General features: G+C 44.1%; 1 protein-coding gene across 1 annotated transcript; it reads right to left on the bottom strand.

Annotated features, from left to right (window-relative positions):
* Positions 1-791: 791 nt before the first annotated feature.
* On the bottom strand, positions 792-15,017 carry TMEM267 (transmembrane protein 267). Its single transcript, XM_069964738.1, has 3 exons — positions 14,889-15,017; positions 8,039-8,411; positions 792-1,183 (listed from the first exon to the last, which is right to left on the bottom strand). Exons 2-3 carry the CDS (start codon positions 8,348-8,350, stop codon positions 848-850), a joined length of 648 nt encoding a protein of 215 aa, XP_069820839.1. The 5' UTR covers positions 8,351-8,411; positions 14,889-15,017; the 3' UTR covers positions 792-847.
* Between the last annotated feature and the right edge of the window lie 7,702 nt (positions 15,018-22,719).

The following is a 22,719-nucleotide window of genomic DNA, read 5'->3' as shown; positions in this document are numbered from 1 at the left end:
CATGGAAATCTACACCTGCTGGCCAGCCGGGTTCACTAAGAGGTGTGCACCTCTTAGTGACTCCTGCTGGGGAAAAGGGGGCGGGGCTTAATATAAGACTGGCGTACTTGTACGCCGGGGTCTTCATAAATCCCCCCCCATGAAAATTAAAAAAAAAAAAAAAGCATGCTTTTTTTTATTTTACTTTTGTTTTATTTTTCAATAGAGGTTTCATGTGAAAAAAACAAGAGCTGCATTTAAACGTAAACCAGGCTGCAATTTTTTGAGACCTTTAAAAAAAAAAAAACGAATGGAAAAAAGTATCTGTAAAAGGAGGCCGTATAGGGTTTTGTCCAATTGTACAGGGCGATAACAGTCCTACCCTGTATTGGATACACATCTATTTCATTCTTGAGAATAAATAGTAAAACTCCTTTAGTCCAACATCGATTATAAGTACGCCCCTGAGTCTGAGGCAAGCAGATACAAGAACGGTAAGGTTTCTTTGTTAGTGCCTTCGGAATTCTATGTATGCATATATGTAGTGACTCCCCATACTATCTTTACTGTCTTCACTGTCTTTAGTGGTGTTATGTCTGGATAACAGCTGGTGATACATGGTTAGAATGAGACACAGACTACATACTACTGTAAAACAGCCTGTATTCTGCTGATGGTCTAACACAGCACCTGCCTCTTCCCCCCCCCCCCCCCATGTATATATCTATATAGTAGCTAATATATGGATTCTCTATATATACACACAGTCATGGAATGAACATTTGGAGACCTGTAAACCCTCAGGGTAAATATTTGGAATGTAAACTTTTTATTTCTTTAGACCATCCTACTAGATCCCCTCTTTTCTTTATACATCGATATGGATTCCGTGCTTCTTTGTCATCATCTCTCTCGTCCCAGTTAGGTACATGATCAGAGAGCACAGGTTGGGGAGCGAGGCGGTGATCGCCACATATAACCAATATGGAAGGGCACCAGTCTTTCCAAATGGACACAGCCAAAGCCCGTGGCGAATTCCATCTCTGACGTGGTGGGAAGTCCAAGATATGAACAACATCCAAGGCAAGAAACACCAAGAGTCCTTCAGCCTCAGGAACTGCATGAGAAACTTCAGCGCAAGGGCCAGAATAGGAATCAGTGTTGAACAGTGGAGAGGAGGGCGGTGGGGGAGGTGGAGGGCGGCCTACGGACATAAAAAAAAAGCACAAACATCAATATGGCTACAAGACCAGAATAAAATGGATTATTATAATTACCATAGAACTACATGGTGTAACCTCCTGCCTTGTCATACACCAAGGGTACCAGAGATAAAAACAGTCGTCCTGGCCCTGGAAAAATTGGTGCTATCAACTTTGGGCATTAAAGAATTCATAGTGACTATTTCTCCAGGCAGAGGCGCCATCTGCACCAGCTCTCCGACGTAATTACCTGACCGAACAACTCATTATATCTCAGCTTAATGCTTGCAGCAAGGCACAGGACAGGGCAATGCAGCAGATTCAGGCCTTAAAGCCTTAATGACAAGGGAAAAACCAAGGCCAGGTAACCATCCAATACTGCTCCACACTGATGAGGGGCAACACCCCGAAACAGCTGTATGTGGTGGTTACCTGGCCTTGGTTTTTCCCTTGTCATTACATTGACTTATAGGGCCACTTAATATTGTGGTTTCCTTACAGGAGCCGCCCCTTGGCTGGGTCCTTCCCGGAGGGATATCTGGCTAGTCCTGTGTTTCGAGACTCTTTGATGAGGCTCCATGGGCTCTTTTGCATATTCAAGTGTCAAGGAGGCAGAGCTGTGCCACAGCATGTATGACTCCTCCCTCCCATACCTTTCCCTGCCTTGACTAATTGATGTACAGCCAAGCCTTGTACTTGCTGGAAGCCAAGCCCTGTACATGAATCAGGTGAGGCATAGAGCGAGCATGCATGATGAAGAATGAAGGTTATGTCTCCTGTATGAATGGAGCAGCAACACACATGCTAAGGTCCCTGCTCTATTCACTGTCTAAAGAGACTTATGTACATAGCTGAGGTCAACACTTCCTTCTCCATTCACATGGGGTCCTAATTAGCATACATGGGGTCAAAATTAATGACCACCAATAAAAGTCAACAATTTCCAGGTGGATTTTACAAACCCATATTGTAGCTATGTCTCATTTACTGTCATATTCCCAATACTCATCAGATGGAAAGTTTTCAGTGGAATCTTTGTTTCACGTCCACATTATTCCTGCTCAGCTGCTTATTGCACAGAAACACTTCATGGTTGGGAAGTGTCAGTAGTTCTCCGGCAGATGGCTTGCTCCTTCCCACTCCTCCTCCTAGCAGTCTGCATCCTTCACTCCTCCTCCTAGCTGTCTGCATCCTTCACTCCTCCTCCTAGCTGTCTGCATCCATGTCCTGCTTCCTCCACTCCTCCTCCTAGCAGTCTGCATCCCTGTCCTGCTTCCTCCACTCTTCCTCCTAGCAGTCTGCATCCCTGTCCTGCTTCCTCCACTAGTCCATATGCATTCATGCCCTGCTACCTCTCAGTACTCTACTCTTCCTAGCAGTCTGCATCCCCACCCTGCTCCCTCTCCTACTTCTCCTAGCAGTCCCCATCCCCATCATTTTCCCTCCCACTACTCCTCCTAGCAGACTGCATCCCCATCCTGCTCCCTCCACTTCTTCTAGCAGTCCCAATCCCCATCCTTTTTCCCTTCCACTCCTCCTCCTAGCAGTCTGCATCCCTGTCCTGCTTCCTCCTCCACTCCTCCTCCTAGCAGTCTGTATCCCTGTTCTGCTTCCTACACTCCTCCTCCTAGCAGTATGCATCCCTGTCCTGCTTCCTCCACTACTCCTAGCATATGCATTCATGCCCTGCTACCTCTCAGTACTCTACTCTTCCTAGCAGTCTGCATCCCCACCCTGCTCCCTCCACCAGTCCTCTTAGCAGTTGCATCCCTTCACTGCTCGCCCCTGTTCTTTTCCTAGAAGTCCCCATCCTGCTCCCTCCACTACTTCTCCTAGCAGTCCCCATCCTTTTCCCTCCCACTACTCCTCCTAGCAGTGTGCATCCCCACCCTGCTCCCTCTCCTACTTCTCCTAGCAGTCCCCATCCCCATCCTTTTCCCTCACACTCCTCCTCGCAGTCTGCATCCCCCCCTGCTCTCTCTCCTACTTCTCCTAGCAGTCCCCATCCTTTACCCTCCCACTACTCCTCCTAGCAGACTGCATCCCTGCCCTGCTCCCTCCACCACTCCTCCTTTCAGTCTCTATCGCTGCCCTGCTCATCCCAATGGCAAGTTAAATCCCTCACTAAAATTGTCATGTGTTATTCACTTTTTAAATAGTTCGCTATTTTTTTGCAATTTTGTTCTTTTTCTCCACTTTTTGCTCTCATGTGCAGCTGTTTTTGCTAATGTATGTTGTGTCATCCTTATGGATTGCTTCGGCACAGTCCTATGTGTCACTTGCAGCACTTGGATCTTCTTAGTGCCCAGTGCTACCCTTCAGCAGACTGGAACAGCGCATCATATTTTTCTTGTTATAGAACATGCTATCAATGTCGGCCGCCGCGGTCTTCACGCTGACATTTCCACATTTCCAGCTGGTTTCCAGGTTAATTATTTATCGCTACATTAAAAGGAAACCATTAAGATGCCAGTAAACGCGCGTTCCCCCTGATGTAGCCACTGTACCGCACATAATCCGATCTCCTCTCTGGCAGGCTGCACATACAGCTTCCTTCTCTGAACCCGTCCCCTGTTTCTATGGCAACCGCCCACATGGCGCATCACTAGTCTGCGTGTTTTCCTTCTGCTACAAACGCTTTATTAACATTTAACCTCATCTGTGCCTGACCCCAATAAGAGGCAGAAGCAGACCTTCCATTCACAGCGGCTGACAATCTGCCATCATTACATATTTCATAAGAGCAGAAAATGATCACATCCGGCAATATTCCGCTCTGACTACGCAACAGACGTTTTGTCTTTCTCATCCACTCGCTCTGTTCCTGGGGCTCAGCTAATATCTCTTACCAAATTCAGTCTTCAAAGAACCTAAGCGGACCCGTCATTTCAAAGATTTTTTTTAAAAACCTACATGGATTTTATAGATTAACCCTTCAGAAAGGTGACAAGGTGATTTTAGTGTTGTCACTGAGCCCGTGAGAGCCCCCTCCATGGTGTATGGCTATTTCTCATTCTTTCCATTACAAGGAACAGGAAGAGAGCTGGACTGTTTTCTAGAAGTACACAGACAGGGCTTCCTTTCCCTTACTTGCCTGGCCAAGCACCACACATGACCTGCTCCTCCCTGCTATGCCATGACATAGTGCCAGTGAAAGCGTACTGGACTGAACAGACTGACACAGTGCTGATTGTGTAGGGAGACGGTGTTAATACCACACTGAATTTGCAAGGGCCTAGGTGAGCAGAAAGGAAAAAACAGCAGCGGCACAGCAAGAAAGGGGTTACACCAAGTACCAAACTGTTCATGATAACAAGCTAAGGAGAAGGGGAGAAAAGATTACATTCAGGAGGCAGCTCTGTGTGCACAAAGTAGGAGCAACACAAGAAAAGCTGTTCATAACTTAATGGGTGGTGACAGATTAGAGACGCATCTTTCAGAAACATTGTAGATCTTGGAGGAGACAGCTAAGCCTTGTCCCCAGTTCCTGTATTCCATCTTGATGTCTCTGTTACCAGAGTCAGACTGACCCTAATAACAGGGGTAAACAGCTTATTGCAGGAAAGGGGGACACCTAGTGGCCAAGACTTTAAAACTTTTTTTTCTTCTAAGCTAAGCAGTACATTTTAATGATTGACAAATATGTTGGGGGGGGGGGGGGGTCACTATTCCAACGTATAAGCACAGACCTGTTCTCTGCATTTCCCAGTACCCAAATAGTGAGTCCCTCGCCAACTATAGATTGTCTGTCTCCTTAGACAATGAGAATGTAATGTTGCCTAAGAGAAGAGCCCAGTAGTCTCTCAATGTCAGGAGACATCAGGGATCACATGGCTAAACTTCAACCAGTCAGTTCTATTGGTTTTCACATTACAAGGCCTATTAAAAGGCTTAACTAATGCGCCAGGGGATCTGCAAGAAGAATTTCTCATTCATGGTGCCCTTTGCTGCAATCACCATATTACACAGGAAGATATGAGCAATTAAAAAATATTCTATATATTATATATATTTTAATAATGATAATATATTATATATTATATATATATATATATATATATATATATATACATACATATACATATACATACACTAAAATCATGACAATCCCAGAATACTCTGTAAAGCTATTATGGCTAATTTTAATAATTCTGCTTAGCTGCAGAAGTAACTACAGGCAGAAGGAGGTTCGCAGCCACTGCTCCAGGCTGAATCTTAAAATAATTCAAAGCCCTAGAATTATTCATACTACGACAGTAACAAGGTGAGACAAAGTCTCACAACACAAAGGTCATTCAATGTTAAGATCTACGTATCACAGCTCTGGCGTTGACACTTGATGCCGGTGGCATTTTTATTATATTCAAATTGTCTCCCCATGTAAAAGAAGCAAGCTGCATTACAAGAGTACAGGCCCGATAGCTGCAGCAATAATAACACAGACACCATCAGTCACATGATACTGAGGCAGGATTGTGCCACAACTGACAGGCATAGCTACATGGACAGCTACAAGAAGTCTTCTCCTGACCTAAATACATTTAGACTCCAGACTAAACTCCAAACTGAGTTCAGACCCCAGACAAGACGTCAGAATTCAGGATTGAACCAAAAATGAATCAGACCCCAGACCAAAGGAGAAAAAAATAAATAGGATTCAGCTCTCAGAACAAACACCAGACGGCATGTCCTGACACCAGTAAGTGGCAGTGCCCGACTCTTCAGGCAGTAAGATGGTACTGGGCCCTCTGGGGGATTCACCTGAACAATCTGAAAATGAGACTGAACAATCGAGAAAATCAACAATGGTCTTCATATAGCACAGTCACAATTATTGAGAAAATATACAGTTCCTATATTAAAAGACAGAGATAAAGCAAAGACACAATTCATAAGATTTGTGTAGCGCACATAGAATTCGCAGCACTTTCACCTATCTGTATGTTTTGGGCGTGGGAGGAAACCGGAGTACCCAGAGGAAACCCACGCAAACACGGAGAGAACATACTCTTTGCAGATGTTGGCCTTTGTTGGATTTGAACCCAGGACCCCAGCGCTGCAAGGCTACAGTGCTAACCGCTGAGCCAATTTTGGCTTCATTTCACTTTTATAGTCCTTTTTTGCTACATCAAATTTACAAGCAAGCAGTTTTAAAGTAAAAAAAAAACTTGCAAACAAAGCCTAAGAATGTCAGTAAATAAAGAAATAGTGTGCTGTATATTTATGTGACCTGTACAAGCCACATGTCCAAAACTAGCACTCATTAACCCAAAGGGTTGTTCAGGCACATACATTTTTTAACTATGGCTAGGGACCTTTAAAATTAAGAAATACGTCATACTCTACCCAATCCCTCCGCAACTGCTGTTCTAATGTCTTTTGAATTCAGACCGGAACTCAAAATGCAGTAACCTGTCTAGGCCAGAATTTGGCAGTTCCAGTGGGGTCGAAGAGTCACAGGAAGCGGTGTCGACCAGGGTAGGAGAGTACCTATTTGTTTATATACCCCCACCCACAAGAAAAAAAAAAACACAGTATGTATGCTCCTGGCAACCCTGTTAACATACATTTGAGGATATATGTGTGTTGTACTCTGTTTTAGCTTTTGCAGCCACCAGTTTTGACACAATTTTAAAATCGCAACTAAAACAACCGGAGACCAACTCCTGTAAATGCGGCCATAATGTTAATGAATAGTAAAGTGTTCAATAACAGATCACAAGGTCATTCCTTTTGTGCTTAAACCACTAGCAAGACACAAGAGATTTTACCTTTCCCCAGAGACACCAGTTTTAAGCCACCGTGCGAGAGGAAAACTAGAGACGGAGCCAAAAGTAATTAGCCGCGGCCAGATTGGCAGGTCGGTCATTAGGAATAGCGAGTATTTGTGTAGATAAGTGGTCTCCAATCTAGCAGCCAACTCCTAGATCCATCTGCAGGGTGACTAATACACCAATGACTGCGCCCCCCCTAATTACAGGACGACTGCCACGCCACCCCCTATATCACTGATCCGGGTAATACTGATGTGTGTGGTATCAGCGATAATGCCGCTATTATACTATTCCCATTTCTGAACAATGGAATCTCAAGGACAAATGGATTCCAGCCACAAGTAAAATTCCAGAAGGCTTTCCTATCAAATATTCAGCAGCTAGGAGCAGAGATGACCTATTTTTGGTGACTGAACATTGTTGACTAAAAATATAACGCTGCAAATACGCCAACTACAGCACTTATTGTTAAGCATGGACAGCCCACCCCCATCCTCCGGAGACCGAGTCACCTGTCGGCAGGCAGACCTCTAGAGGATTAAGAATTTCAATGGCCACTGTTTATCTAATGTGTATGGTGGTCTCCTGACTATCCATTTTTTTTTATAATTTTATATTAACTCTTTACAGCGGTGACGATAGTTGTTACTACTTGAGCCCCCGAGAAACCTCTTCTGGGTGGACAGCAATTTTTTATTCTCTTTATTTAAGGGGACAGAACTAGAAATGGGCACTGCTATGCTATGACTGCACTGCACTATGATGTGCACTGAACAGGCTGGCACTGCCATGTGGGGTGCTTTACACAGTACACTACTATAGATGGCTTATGGGAGGGGGAAGGGGTTAGTGATTAAGTGAATTTTCAGGGTGCTATGTAAGCAAAAGTTAACAAAATAGCAGCAGCATGGCAAGGAAGTTGGATTTCCCATAGCAATAAGCAATGAACAGTAGATTGGGGAGAAGGGAGACACCTAGTGGCTTCTACTAGTGACTTCTACTAACAGAAGATGGCCAACTTGTGAGATAATAAAGAAGAGATTGGAAGGCCTTGTATATATACATAACACGGAAATCACTAACCTGTAATGAGAAGGAGCCGGCCAGGAAGAAGTGGTCCAAGTCTATGATACAGGCAAAGAATCCAGCAAGAATAACTTCACAGAAGTCACTTCTCTTCCGGAGGCCGATGACGATGGCCCACGACCACATGCCGATCACACCGTGGGTTGCGTTGTCGGACGCGGCTCGGAGCCAATCATTTTGCTGGATGAAAGACGCTTGCTGCACTTTGTCTGCCAGAAAGCAGAAGATGCCCAGTCCTAGACTGGAGGCGACGGACGCGGTGCTGAACGTCTGGAGGAGCGCATCAGCCTTCTCCATCTCTGAAGCCATTGTGACTTACAAGGCACTAAGAGTCCAGGATGCAAGCGGCCCATCTCAACACCGATTCATTCTGCAAAACAACAGACAATGGATAAGCAATGCAATACACATACATAAGGGAAAGCGGGGCACATCCTGCCCTAAATAATGAAGAATTTACTCATCTACTAATACCTGATGTAAGCACGCCTCCTGCCTGACAGCCCTCTTGTCAATCATTAGGCAGGAGGCGTGCTTGCAACATGTCATACCACACACCTCTCTTCCCTCTCTGACTCCCATTATGCAGCTGTCTCGGTCCCATGACATGAGGCCGGAAGAGAATGCGCTAAATGTGTTCTTTTCCTAGCTCATTTTCCTAGTGACATTGCCCATTTAAAGGGATACTCTGGCAATTTTTTTTAATCTTATAAAATCAACTGGTCTCAGAAAGTTATATACATTTGTAATTTAATTTTTTAAAAATCGCCAGTCTTCCAGTACTTATCAGCTGCTGTATGTCCTGCAAGAGGTGGTGTTATCTTTCTATTTGTACACAGTGCTCTTTGCTGCTATCTCTGTTCATGACAGGAACTGTCCCCATCTATGATTAGCTGCTGCTCTGGACAGTTCCTGAAATGGACAGTGGTGGCAGCAGAGAGCACTATGTCAAACTGGAAAGAATACACCACTTCCTGCAGGACATGCAGCAGTTGATAAGTACAAAAATTGCAAATCTATTATAACTTTCTGACACCAGTTGATTTAAAAGAAAAAAAAATTGCCAGATAACCCCCTTCACATGGGCCAACATTAGGGCCATATTCATAGACCATCTGGCCGACCTTTTTTGCGGTTCACAATTTGCACCTTCGCTTTCTCACTCAAGTGAACAGACAATGGTGCAGTACCTCTCACCACCTGCCACAAACAGTACAGAGCTTACACGTATACCTCGGTCTGCAGGTAATGTGAGCATTAAAGGGGCAAACGTCACAGCCCCTTTAAACCACTAAATGGCAAATTGCCCCCCATCTAATTTTAATGGTCCTATCCGAAGACTTTACAACTTTTTTTTAACCACATGCAAATCAAGTATCTGTAACTTCCATGGACGGCTGTATAAGAATGAAGCCACAAAGAGCAAACACTTCTGTGTGAGACCTGCCGCCTGCAATATTGTTACTGACCGAGTTACAGTAATATAAGATAGCAGCAGATGATTCATATTATTCAGCTAGCCATACGGCACCACTTCCCCTGAACAGATGTCACTCTGATGAATGGATTAACTCAAATAACCAAAATCTATCATGAGCATGCAGCCATATACAGTAATGTGAGGAATAAGACCCCTGGATGAAGCATTATACGCAAAACACGTCGGGCGTGATTGGTCATCTTGTCTTTGTGGCTTTTTATCACTATTTGTATTACTACTTATGGTGGTTATATTATTGTTATACAGCGATTTGGGATTGTGCCCTATTGGTTGCTTTTTTTTTTTTTGCACTTTATGGTGGTTATATTTACTTATACCTTATAAGTGTATATATATATATATATATATATATATATATATATATATATATATATATATACATACATTCACCGGCCACTTTATTAGGTACACCTGTCCAACTGCACGTTACCACTTAATTTCTAATCAGCCAATCACATGGCGGCAACTCAGTGCATTTAGGCATGTAGACATGGTCAAGACAATCTCCTGCAGTTCAAACCGAGCATCAGTATGGGGAAGAAAGGTGATTTGAGTGCCTTTGAACGTGGCATGGTTGTTGGTGCCAGAAGGGCTGGTCTGAGTATTTCAGAAACTGCTGATCTACTGGGATTTTCACGTGCAACCATCTCTAGGGTTTACAGAGAATGGTCCGAAAAAGAAAAAACATCCAGTGAGCGGCAGTTCTGTGGGCGGAAATGCCTTGTTGATGCCAGAGGTCAGAGGAGAATGGGCAGACTGGTTCGAGCTGATAGAAAGGCAACAGTGACTCAAATAGCCAACCGTTACAACCAAGGTAGGCAGAAGAGCATCTCTGAACGCACAGTACCTCCAACTTTGAGGCAGATGGGCTACAGCAGCAGAAGACCACACCGGGTGCCACTCCTTTCAGCTAAGAACAGGAAACTGAGGCTACAATTTGCACAAGCTCATCGAAATTGGACAGTAGAAGATTGGAAAAACGTTGCCTGGTCTGATGAGTCTCGATTTCTGCTGCGACATTCGGATGGTAGGGTCAGAATTTGGCGTCAACAACATGAAAGCATGGATCCATCCTGCCTTGAATCAACGGTTCAGGCTGGTGGTGGTGGTGTCATGGTGTGGGGAATATTTTCTTGGCACTCTTTGGGCCCCTTGGTACCAATTGAGCATCATTGCAACGCCACAGCCCAGGGCCGCCAACAGGGCATTACTGGCAGTACAGGTGTATGGGGCCCGGCCTATAGGGGGGCCCGGGTCTCCCACACACTTCACTTTTATGAGAAGCCTGGTATACAGACAGTGCAGGGAGAGGGGAGAGCTCCCGCAGATGCAAGGGGCCCCTTCTACTTAACTAAAATCATTAGGCCCTCCTCCCCCCTGCACTGTCTGTGGACCGGGCTGCAGAATCGCCCCCCCCCCCTCCCTCCACAATGGACCAGCCCCCTCCTCAGCAGCTCCCAGGCTCGTGTGGAGCTGGTGACTTCCAGCCGGTGTGCTCTCCCAGGTTACAGGAAGATGCAGCGGCCCCCTCTCCTCTCTCCTCCCTCCCAGCTGTGACGTCTGTTCCCTCCAGTATACAGCTCTGCAGTCGGGGCAAAGGAGGAGGGGCTGCAGGCTGCTGACTGGGAGCAGAGACTTCACTCACTGGGGGCCTCAAGGATAAAAAGTAAGTGTGTGAGTGTGTAAGTGTGTATCTGAGCACTGTATCACTGGGGGCCTCAAGGATAAAAAGTGTGTGTGAGAGTGTGTGTGTGTGTGTGTGTGTAATAGAGTGTGTGTGTAAGAGTGTGTGTGTGTGTGTGTGTGTGTTTGAGCCTCTGATCATATATCTGTGCAATCTGCATGTGTGTGATGTATATATGTCATCTGCATGTGTTTGTATCTGGGTAATCTGCATGTGTGTGTCTGTATCTATGCTGTGTGTCTGTGTAGAGGTATATATGGAATCTGCATGTGTGTGTCTGCATTTATGTCATGTGGCTGTCTGTGTAGAGGTATATATGGGATCTGCATGTGTGTGTCTGCATCTATGCTATGTGTCTGTGTAGAGGTATATATGGGATCTGCATGTGTGTGTCTGCATTTATGCTATGTGTCTGTGTATATAGGTATATATGGAATCTGCATGTGTTTGTATCTGTGTAATTTCTCTATGTTGGTATATTTGTACATCTTGTAATCTGCCTATATGTGTGTATACATGTATTGTGGATCTATATGTATCTGTGTGAGTGTGTGTGCATACATGTGCGTATCTGCCTATTTGTACTGTATGGGTTTGTGCATCTATTGTCTATATACAGTATATTAAAGGAGAAGTCAGGCAAAACATTATTGTGATTATGATGTGTCAGTATTATTTGTGGGGAAAAAACATGATATTTTTCAGCCATTCTTTTATAAAACAATAGTTATTTTTAAGGCTGAAAACATGACTTAATTGACTCGTAATTTAACACATATTATGGGCTTTAAATAGCCAAACGTATGTCCTGATTTTTTGGCTTAATGTCTTTGGTAAGGTGGGGGCCCAGACAAGTTGGCAGTATGGGGCCCTGGAATTCCTGATGGTGGCCCTGCCACAGCCTACCTGAGTATTGTTGCTGACCATGTCCATCCCTTTATGACCACAATGTACCCAACATCTGATGGCTACTTTCAGCAGGATAATGCGCCATGTCATAAAGCTAGAATCATCTCAGATTGGTTTCTTGAACATGACAATGAGTTCACTGTACTCCAATGGCCTCCTCAGTCACCAGATCTCAATCCAATAGAGCATCTTTGGGATGTGCAGCCGACAAATCTGCGGCAACTGTGTGATGCCATCATGTCAATATGGACCAAAATCTCTGAGGAAGCTTCCAGCACCTTGTTGAATCTATGCCACGAAGAATTGAGGCAGTTCTGAAGGCAAAAGGGGTCCAACCCGTTACTAGCATGGTGTACCTAATAAAGTGGCCGGTGAGTGTATATATATATATGTACATTTTGTGCATTTATTTTATATATTGAACATTGCCAGCCGCCTTTTTCAGCTTTCTTGGCAAAGTGAAGAATGAGGGCAATGCAAGACAAAGCAAACGTTCCCTCCATGTTCCTACTGAAGGTCGAAAATAGGAGCAAGAACGTAACAAATCCCCACAGTGACCAGAGTCATTGTTCTGCTAATGGAAGCCGGAGCCCCAGTGACACAGTCATAAATAATATTCTATAGCACCGGAGCTATATAGTGGAATATCAACTCATCCCCCCCCCCCCCCCATCTTTCTAAAGATTTCCTTACAGAGACCAAAACATTTACGGACGTCCATACACCAGGATCTTGCTTTGACAGGTTGAGAGTTTGAATGAAAATATTTTAGGATATAAAAGCTATAAATTCAGTCTCGGATATGTGAACGGCACACTGTAAAATTACTTACATTATTCACTGCCATACACGAGTATATTCTGCTGAAAGTTGTTTTCTGCTCACAGTGACATTTGTTCTGCTTACGGCATCTTGTACTCTGCTTATGGGAGCCTGTACTCTGCTTATGGAAGCCTGTACTCTGCTCACAATGACCTCTAGTCTCTTGACATCAACCTGTACCCTACTCACTGCAACCTGTATTCTTCTCACATTAACCTGTACTCTGTTCCCGACAGCCTGTATTCTCCTAATAACAACCTGTATTCTGCTGACAGTGACACGTATTTTCTTGATGGTAGTCTGTGTTCTACTGACAGTGATCTGTATTTGGCTTGCAATGACCTGTATTCACTTGACAGTGATCTATATTCTGCTGACAGTGACCTGTATTCTCCTAACAGAGATCTATATTCTGCTGACAATGACCTGTAGTCTCTTGACGGAGATCTGTATCCAGCTTACAATGACCTATATTGACTTGACATTGATCTGTATCTGGCTTACAATGATCTGTAGTCTCCTGATGGTAATCTGTATTCTGCTGACAGTGACATGTAGTCTCTTGACAGCGATCTGCGTTCTGCTGACAGTGACCTATAGTCTGTTTCTAACAACCTGTATTCTGCTGACAGCAACCTGTATTCTCCTAATAGAGATCTATGTTCTGCTGACAATGACCTGTATTTTCTTGATGGTGATCTGTGTTCTGCTGACAGTGACCTGCAGTCTCTTGATGATGATCTGCGCTCTGCTGACAGTGATCCGTATTCTGCTGACTATGACCTGTAGTCTTGTGATGGTGATCTGTCCTCTGTCAACAGGGATCTGTATTCTGCTATGACCTGTAGTCTTGTGATGGTGATCTGTCCTCTGACAACAGGGATCTGTATTCTGCTATGATCTGTAGTCTTGTGATGGTGATCTGTGCTCTGACAACAGTGATCTGTATTCTGCTAACTATGATCTGTTGTCTCTTGATGGTGATCTGCGCTCTGCCAACAGTGATCTGTAGTCTCTTGATGGTGATCTGTATTCTGCTGACAGTGATCTGTAGTCTCTTGATGGTGATCTGTATTCTGCTGACTATGATCTGTAGTCTCTTGATGGTGATCTGCGCTCTTCTGACAGTGACCTGTAGTCTCTTGATGGTGATCTGTATTCTGCTGACTATGATCTGTAGTCTCCTGATGGTGATCTGCACTCTGCTGACAGTGATCTGTAGACTCTTGATGGTGATCTGTATTCTGCTGACAGTGATCTGTAGTCTCTTGATGGTGATCTGTATTCTGCTGACTATGATATGTTGTCTCTTGATGGTGATCTGCGCTCTTCTGACAGTAACCTGTAGTCTCTTGATGGTGATCTATATTCTGCTGACTATGATCTGTAGTCTCCTGATGGTGATCTGCACTCTGCTGACAGTGATCTGTAGACTCTTGATGGTGATTGCTAGGTATTACTTTGAAAGTATCTAACTCACTGAAGTTGGTGAAATCCTTGACATTAGGTCCCGTCCCTCCCCACCCCCAATCCTCCCATTCCCAGTCCCCGATTATATAATATCCAGGGGGTCTGTCAGGTGGACACATCTTCTCCATCTTATCTAAATAAATCCATACAGCGCAGATCACACACGACATTTCCAGTGCCTCCTATGGGAAGCATTAACCCTGTGCATTGCACCTGTGTGTCATCATGCACCACTCACAGCCTTACATCATTATTTCCTATGTGTCTCATGCTCGGCTATTATACACATCCCCTGACACCTGAGATTGAATTAGAGGCCCTGGGGACCGTGATCACCATAAGGCAACCTGTGACTCCCTGGCCATGTTCCAGTACAAATCCCTTTAAGCATAGCAGGCTGAGATATGTAGTTCTACAAGCAACTAGTTGCAGAATACTAATTGCTATAATAGCCCACTTACCTCCAGCCCGCCATAGGACAGCGCCCCCCTCAGTCTGGATGCAGAGCTTGCTGTCACACCGTGCAGCCTCAATGACGGAGATCCGAGCACTGCAGGGAACGTCTGATCACTCTGCACCGGCCCGGCTCTTCCGGGACTCGCAGCTGTAAGAATTGAGGGGGCCGGTCCGAAAAGGCAAGCAGGGATTGGCTGCAGCTGCGGCACTCTGCCCTGTGATTGGCTAAGACGCGTCAGCTCCCCAGCGCCACGCCTATGTCCGGAGCGTCACTGCAGAGCCCAGCTGTCAGTTCTGGTGATGCGCTCAGTGGACAGAGGGGAGAAAGGTGTGAACTATGGCATATTCTGACGAGATGTGCGTTTTCTGAGCGGATCTACAACTTATCAGTAATAACGTTCTTGTTAAAAGTCAACAAAAAAGACAGCAGTGGAATGTAAATAATCCTCGTGTAGCTAACACAGGGAGAGGCAGTGGTGGTAATAGATGTGTATTTACATGTGTATGTGGCTGGCATCAGTTTTTTTCATCAGTATGGCTGTACATTAGCATACAGTGTGCTGCACTTACCAATACAGTAGCAACATATACGCAGGATGGAGGCTTGAAGCCATAAAGGACTCTCTTAGCCACCAGCAGGTGAATGGAGCCCTACGGATATACCTAACATATACACTGGAAGTGTTATCCGGCATGTAGACTTTACATAAGCTCGTAAGGACTAACTTTACCATGGCCCCGGGCTGTTCACCAAGCTTGCCCCCCCCCCCCCCCCCCCCCAACCCACTGTAACTATGGCGGCACTAGCTTTAGTCTTTGTCTTCCTTGATGCAGCCAGTAAAGGACCTGTGGTGACATCATTGTCACATTATAAGGTCCTTCAGTATGTTCTCAAATGTTACTGATTGTCTCCTGGCTGCAGTTTTGCCCTGATTTGTGCAAAATTGCAGTAAAAAGCAGCAATTTTTATGCAAATCATGGCAACTGTAGCCTAGAGATAATATACCACTGAAAGTATAAGTCTGTTTGAGTGGCCATGGGCCCCCCAGGAGCTCAGGGCCCCGGGCTACCGCCCAAAACGGACCTGTTATAATCCGCTACTAGGCCTCAGTATCTACATATTTGTAACTCAGATGCTATTACGCATTTATATACTGTAGATGCTAATAGTCGTATCCTTTATGTTGGCTACACCTGTGTAAATGTCACATTCTGCAGAGAAGCATTGGCTGCAAATATATATATATATGAGGTGGATTTTTTTTAGTTTAGTTTTTTATTTAACCTTTGTACCACGCTCTTAATTCCACTTTAATGTAGATGGATCATTATGTTCCCTTTTGTGAGCAGGAATGACTCATCCATCTATTGATCCCCCCTCTACCAGGGATTACATTTGCAGTAATTACACAGATCAAGATGGAGACTAAAGGATTTAGAATCGCTTCATTCTGTATGGCCGTCCCCCATTAACTACAAGGGTGGTAGGAGCTGCGTTACAATTTGTGACAATGTGCACCCCTGCCTCACAGCCCCCCTATACAGTCAGTAGGATGCACAGCTTTGTTCTGGCAGGGACCATTGCTTTTTCCTGTGTAGTTACCTCACAGTTCTGAAAGTAATGACAGCTTCCATTTAAAGTGTCACTGTCCTTATACCTTTCAAAATCTAAACCAAAAGTAGATGTGATATAAAGCAGGTTTGCCATATATTCTTTTTTTTTTTTCTTTTAGTTGTCATGGAAAACACGGCACTTCCTGTTCTTTGACTCTTTTTCTCCTCAAAAAACAGGAAGCAGTCAGAAAACAGGAAGTCCTGTGTATCCCAGGCCATCTGAGCGCTCACAGAGAGAAGACAGTCATGTGACTGATGGACATATTGAGCCGTGACTCTCTGTACTGGCCGGAATTCCTGTGTTTAGTCTGTTTTTTTTCAACCAGCACAAGTCAGAAAATTTGCCTTCAGGAGACTGGACCTGGATTTCTGGTAAGTACAGCTTTGTTTTACAGCATGATAACAACAAAAATAATGAATGTATATTGCAAACTTGCCTTATATCACATCTACTGTTGATTTAAATTTTGAAAGTTATATCGACAGGTACACTTTAAGGCAACTATACACACTAGATAAGTATCCAATGTACCCAATTTCAGGTCCGACCAATCTTCTAATGTGTATGGTGGCCTCCTGACTCTCTTTTGGAACTTAACTGTCCAAACCCTTTTATTCTTGAGGAGTTAAAGGGGGTTCAACTGGTGCCAGATAGTTATACAGCTTTGTAAATTACTTTATTACTTACTTACAATTTAAAAATCTCAACCTTTCCAGTACTTATTAGCTGCTGTATGTCCTACAGGAAGTGGTGTTTTTTTTTTTTCAAGTCTGACACAGTGCTCTCTGCTGCCATCTCTGTCCATGTCAGGAACTGTCCTGAGCAGGAGAGGTTTTCTATAGGGATTTGCTACTGCTCTGAACAGTTCCTAACAGAGGTGGCAGCAGAGAACACTGTGTAAGACTGGAAAGAATACACCACTTCCTGCAGGACAAACAGGAGCTGATAAGTACTGGTAAACTTAAGATTTTTAAATAGAAGTAATTTACAAATCTGTATAACTTTCTTGCACCAGTTCATTTACAAAAAGGTATTTTTCACCTGGGTACCACGTTAAGCCACCACCAAACAGTATGGAAGGGGCTTATTCCCTTGCTCTATGGTATTGACTGTGTTATATAGATTATCAGCTCAGTGAAAACTGGGATTTTATAGAAATCTGTGTGTAAGATCTGACTCTCTAAGTGCAACCTAATACTGTGCTATCATTGTTATTAGATGTATTAGTGAATAGATGAATCCCCTGATTTATACCAGATTTGAGGTCTTCTCGCTCACTGACATCTCTAATATATGAGGATACAAAGTGCAGAACTAACAGGAGAGCAGAACTTCTGGCAGAAGGCTGAATAATTAAATGGGGGCTGATAAAATATGTCTTCTATTTATGTGAAAAACGCTTAACAAATTGTTCCCTCTCATTGTGATGAAGAGATCCGACATGCCGGGGAGGAGAAGATGAAACATTAATGCGGCACTTCCAAAGGCATAAATGAAACGTCGATGTTCACAGCCGAGATAAATAAGAAAAGAAGATGCCGACTGAAGGTTGAAGTCTGAAAAAAAAAAACAGAATTTTATTAAAAGAGGCCGATTACCATAAAAATAACACAACGCCGCGGTATTAGGGAATCTTCAGGTCAGAGATCTACACATCCGCAATGAAAAAACAAGGGCACCTTCTAGTTCCACAATGGATGATCAGTGATCTTTATGATAAAAACATCACACAGGCTTCAGAGCTGAAATCTTTCCCTGCTTGGTGACGGTCTCCAATAATAACCAGGAGAATAGTTAAAGGGGTAATCCAGGGGAAATCTTTTTTCCTTCAAATCAACTGGTGTAAAAAAAAGTTATATAGATTTGTAATTTACTTCTATTCAAAAATCTCCAGTATTTCAGTACTTATCAGCTGCTGTATGTCCTTGCAGGAAGTTGCGTCTTCTTTTCACTCTGACACAGTGCTCTCTGCTGCCACCTCTGTCCGAGACAGAAAATCTCTAGAGTAGCAGCAAATCGCCATAGAAAACCTTTCCTGCTCTGGACAGTTCCTCACATGGACAGAGGTGGCAGCAGAGAATTGGAAAGAATAAGAAAAAAAACACTTCCTGCAAAACATACAGCAGCTGATAAGTACTGGAAGGTTTGATATTTTTAAATAGAAGTAAATTACAAATCTATATAACTTTCTGAAATCAGTTGATTTGTAAGAAAAAGATTTTCCCCGGAGTACCCCTTTAATGCAGCTCTGGAAAGTAAACCATGCTTTTTGTCTGTTTCAGACTATTATAAGGTATTCACATCTCCAGAAGTCGGACACTATCTATAGGACAGCGGATAACAAGCTGAAAAGTGAGGGTCACAATACCAAACTTAGTATGGGATAACAACAAGCTGACTGGTGGGGGTAGGGCCAGAATCCATAGGATAGGAGATAAGTAGCTGATCAGCGGGACTCTGACCATTATCCTAATGATAGGGAACCACACAGTGATCAGTGACCACTACACATAGGATAGAGGATAATTGGTGGGAGTGTGACTAGTGGGACACAGTTTGGTATCCCCCATCCTGAGAACAGAGAATAACTCTTTGACATGGGAATACCCCTTTAAGGAATTCTGTGCTTTACAAAGTGAGGTGGAAGGGTGTATGTTGTAAGGTAGAAACCATGGACATTTGGACGTCCCCTCTTATCTTGGAAGATATACTTTCAAGACCCCCAGAGAGAGGAAGTAGAACACCTGGGAACAGGTAGGACCTTTCCTGCCCTCTAGTTTTGTGCAGTATTTTAACTCCGCTATAGTCACGTGAAAGGAAATGATCTGCAATACAACACATATACTGAGCATGAGAGTGGTGCTATTTCTGGGAGAAAGCAGCCATGTTTCTCTTCCCCTGTTTAACAGTTTTAATATGAAGGATACACAATACTATATCAGCTGCTACAGAACCTCTTATTGAAAAGAAAGCAGAACAGTAGCTTCATCTCAATCACTAACTAGATAATATGAATCACTGTAGTTTGCATGTAGAGTGTTACCCAATCCACAGTGTACCCCTAATACAGTACTGGTCAGAGCCCCCAGTTTATTCCCCCAAAATCGATGAAAATGTCTGCAGTGTCCCTTATGAATGCAACTTGTTTACAGACGATAGGATCTCCCATTCACTGGTGTCAAAAAGAGACTATATAATGAAACGATGTACATAATAACACTATGGGTGTTCGCTGCTAATCTGGCCGGCTCATAGTCTGCAGGGCTGGTAATCTGCATTCTGGAACGTGTCTCCTCTGCACCAGGCACTGCACAGCTTCCTGTGCGTTTTATCATCCACAACCAGACTGACCGAGACAAAGCTTCCTAATACCCAGGTGCCCCTGCAGACCTCTAGAACATCGACCAGGAACCACCACTAGCCGCACACTGAGCCGCAGCAATGATACTGGGACATAACCAATGCTGTTCCCGAATATTGTGCAGCCGCCACATTGTCCCTGGAAATTGTTATGTTTTCTGTGATTATTAACTAACACTGAGCTAGCACCGAGTTGTTACCCAGCTTTCCCAGTCTCAGAATATCCTCACTAAGCTAGAACCCCTTTCTCAGTCTAAACCATACCTAGGCATTGTACGGCCCGTGGGCCACATCCGGTCCTCTAACAGCTCTGACTGACATGCATGAGATTTCTCGACAATACCTGCAAACTCAGATAGCACACTGATGTGTTGTCCTACCACGGGTGTTACTATTATATACACCCTTCTTAAAAGCCTGTACTTATTGTACTTATGTGGTGATGAAAGTAGTGATAAAGTTTTGCCACTAGATGTCGCTGTATTAGATATGTATGTTCAGAAGCTGCACAGCTGAAGTGTGTAAAGGGTTATTGTTTATTTGTATGTCACATGGATCTGCGGACCACTAGGAATCTGTTCTTCTTCTCTCCTATCACCTCTCTCTTTACTTCTTCTGTTTGCACTCTTCACCCACTCACAGCGCACTTTAGATGCCCTGGAGGAAGGAAGTCACGTGGGAGACAGAAAGAGTAAGTCAGTCTTAGCTAGAACCCCGTATGGATAGGAAGCAAGACAGGACACAGCTAACAGTTTTCTTCTCAGTGACGCTACACAGCACTATGCAGTGTTAAAACCCTTCCAAGAGAGGGCAAGTCAGAGACAACCTCAACCAACGCCGTTGACTAGGAGAGTCACAGAGCAGGACAGCATACACAGACAGCAGTAAGCTAGGAACTGATCCGGATAAATCAAAGTTGCCATAAGCCTAGGAACTCTATCTCGCAGTGCGGTTGTCAGCAAGGAAACTCTCAGCATTCCACTCATCCCAGGTAACAAGGTCTGGGCCTTGTGTCACCCTCTAGGAAGGTTCAGCCAAATCTGATGGGCATAAGGTGGTGTGAAGACTAACAAAAGGTCAATACACGGGCACAAGTGTTTTCTTCTTCTAAGTAGAGATGAGCAAACCGGGTTCGGGTTCGAGTCGATTCGAACGTTCGGTATTTGATTAGCGGGGGCTGCACAACTTTGATAAAGCTCTAAGGTTGTCTGGAAAACATTGATACAGCCAGTGACTATATCCATGATTTCCAGACAACCTTAGAGCTTTAACCAAGTTCAGCAGCCCCCGCTAATCAAATGCCGAAAGTTCGGGTTCGGATCGACTCAAGCATGCTCCAGGTTCGCTCATCTCTACTTCTAAGTATTCTTCTATTTCATCTTCCAACATACCAGCAGAGCACAGTACTACTTGGGTTGAGACTCTCACGACATCCTCCTCTCTGCTACTCTATCACTCAGCACGCTACTCAGTCGGCACGACTGTATCCTATACTACATTCCTATCACAGATTTGGTTGCTGTATTGTCAAGTATTAGTCTACAAGTGTTATTAAGTGTATTATCAAGTGCTTTATTAAGAGAAACATCATAATTGTGTAACCTTGCCGCAAGCACGTACTCTCCCAGTAAAAACAAACTTATTTATGATACAGAGACTCTGTGATATTTCGCCTTACACAGACACAGTATACACCACAACCTTGGGACACTTCCCCTTTCTGTGGGTGGCAGTTTCGATAGTCCGGGAGGGTCACTACACCACTCTAGCCATCCGTAATCACACTATCCCAAGGGACCCCGTAACAGCCCGGCAGGACACTGACCACAGGGGAAAAAGGTACAATCGGCCTTGTAAAATAAAAGCAGGTGTGCCCTTACACCTGTGTGCCCAACCGACACTGGCGTCATAAAACAACACCTCAAGGTCCAGCTGTATCTCGGCCAACCATCACCGGAGTGGCGTCACACTTCACCATCTAGCAAGTGACCGGCCGTCCTTCTGACACATCATCTCCGGGGGCTCACACCACACTGATAGGAACCGCAAGTCCCATCATTGGATAAGCTCAGAGTATTAGCAGCACTTTGAACATTTTTATGGGGCCCCATGAATCCTGTACGGGCCTCAACTCCCTCCACACACACTTGCCATGCCTGGTGGAGACCCCCGGCATTCAAACTTCCATCAGGATCCATCAGGTGTGCGCCTTTTCTTAAATCCAGCCTGGGACATGGGTACAGGGCTTTATGTAAGACTGGCATACAGGTACACCTGTACTGATAAATTCCCCCCATTATTATAAAAAAAAAAAAAAAATCAAAATATGGTGTGGTAGTTTACTCGTGTTTTTCTGTAGGTTTGAATGGTGAGTATATTACTAGCTGTCTGTACCAGGTCAACTGAAATTAGTGGTGTGTATACGGATAATACATAATAACCTACTCAGACAACACATATACAATAACCTATGCAGCCACTACACAACACATATACAATAACCTATGCAGCCACTACACAACACATATACAATAACCTACGCAGACGACACAACACATATACAATAACCTACGCAGCCACTACACAAAACATATACAATAACCTACGCAGACGGCACAACACATATACATTAACCTATGCAGCCACTACACAAAACATATACAATAACCTACGCAGACGACACAACACATATACAATAACCTATGCAACCACTACACAAAACATATACAATAACCTACGCAGACGACACAACACATATACATTAACCTATGCAGCCACTACACAACACAGATACAATAACCTATGCAGCCACTACACAACACATATACAATAACCTACGCAGACGACACAACACATATACA

The sequence above is a fragment of the Dendropsophus ebraccatus genome, chromosome 3 (assembly GCF_027789765.1).
Source record: "Dendropsophus ebraccatus isolate aDenEbr1 chromosome 3, aDenEbr1.pat, whole genome shotgun sequence".
Lineage (NCBI taxonomy): Eukaryota > Metazoa > Chordata > Amphibia > Anura > Hylidae > Dendropsophus > Dendropsophus ebraccatus.
Note: the sequence above shows the minus strand (reverse complement) of the source record. Positions and strands in the feature narration are given on the sequence as shown.

Bases quoted from the DNA above. Each gene is read 5' to 3' on its own strand.
- TMEM267 (XM_069964738.1), bottom strand. From the start codon at position 8,350: ATGGCTTCAGAGATGGAGAAGGCTGATGCGCTCCTCCAGACGTTCAGC. The intron at 1,184-8,038 runs GTTAGTGATTTC...TTATGTCCGTAG, and splicing joins CCGGCTCCTTCTCATTACAG to GCCGCCCTCCACCTCCCCCA.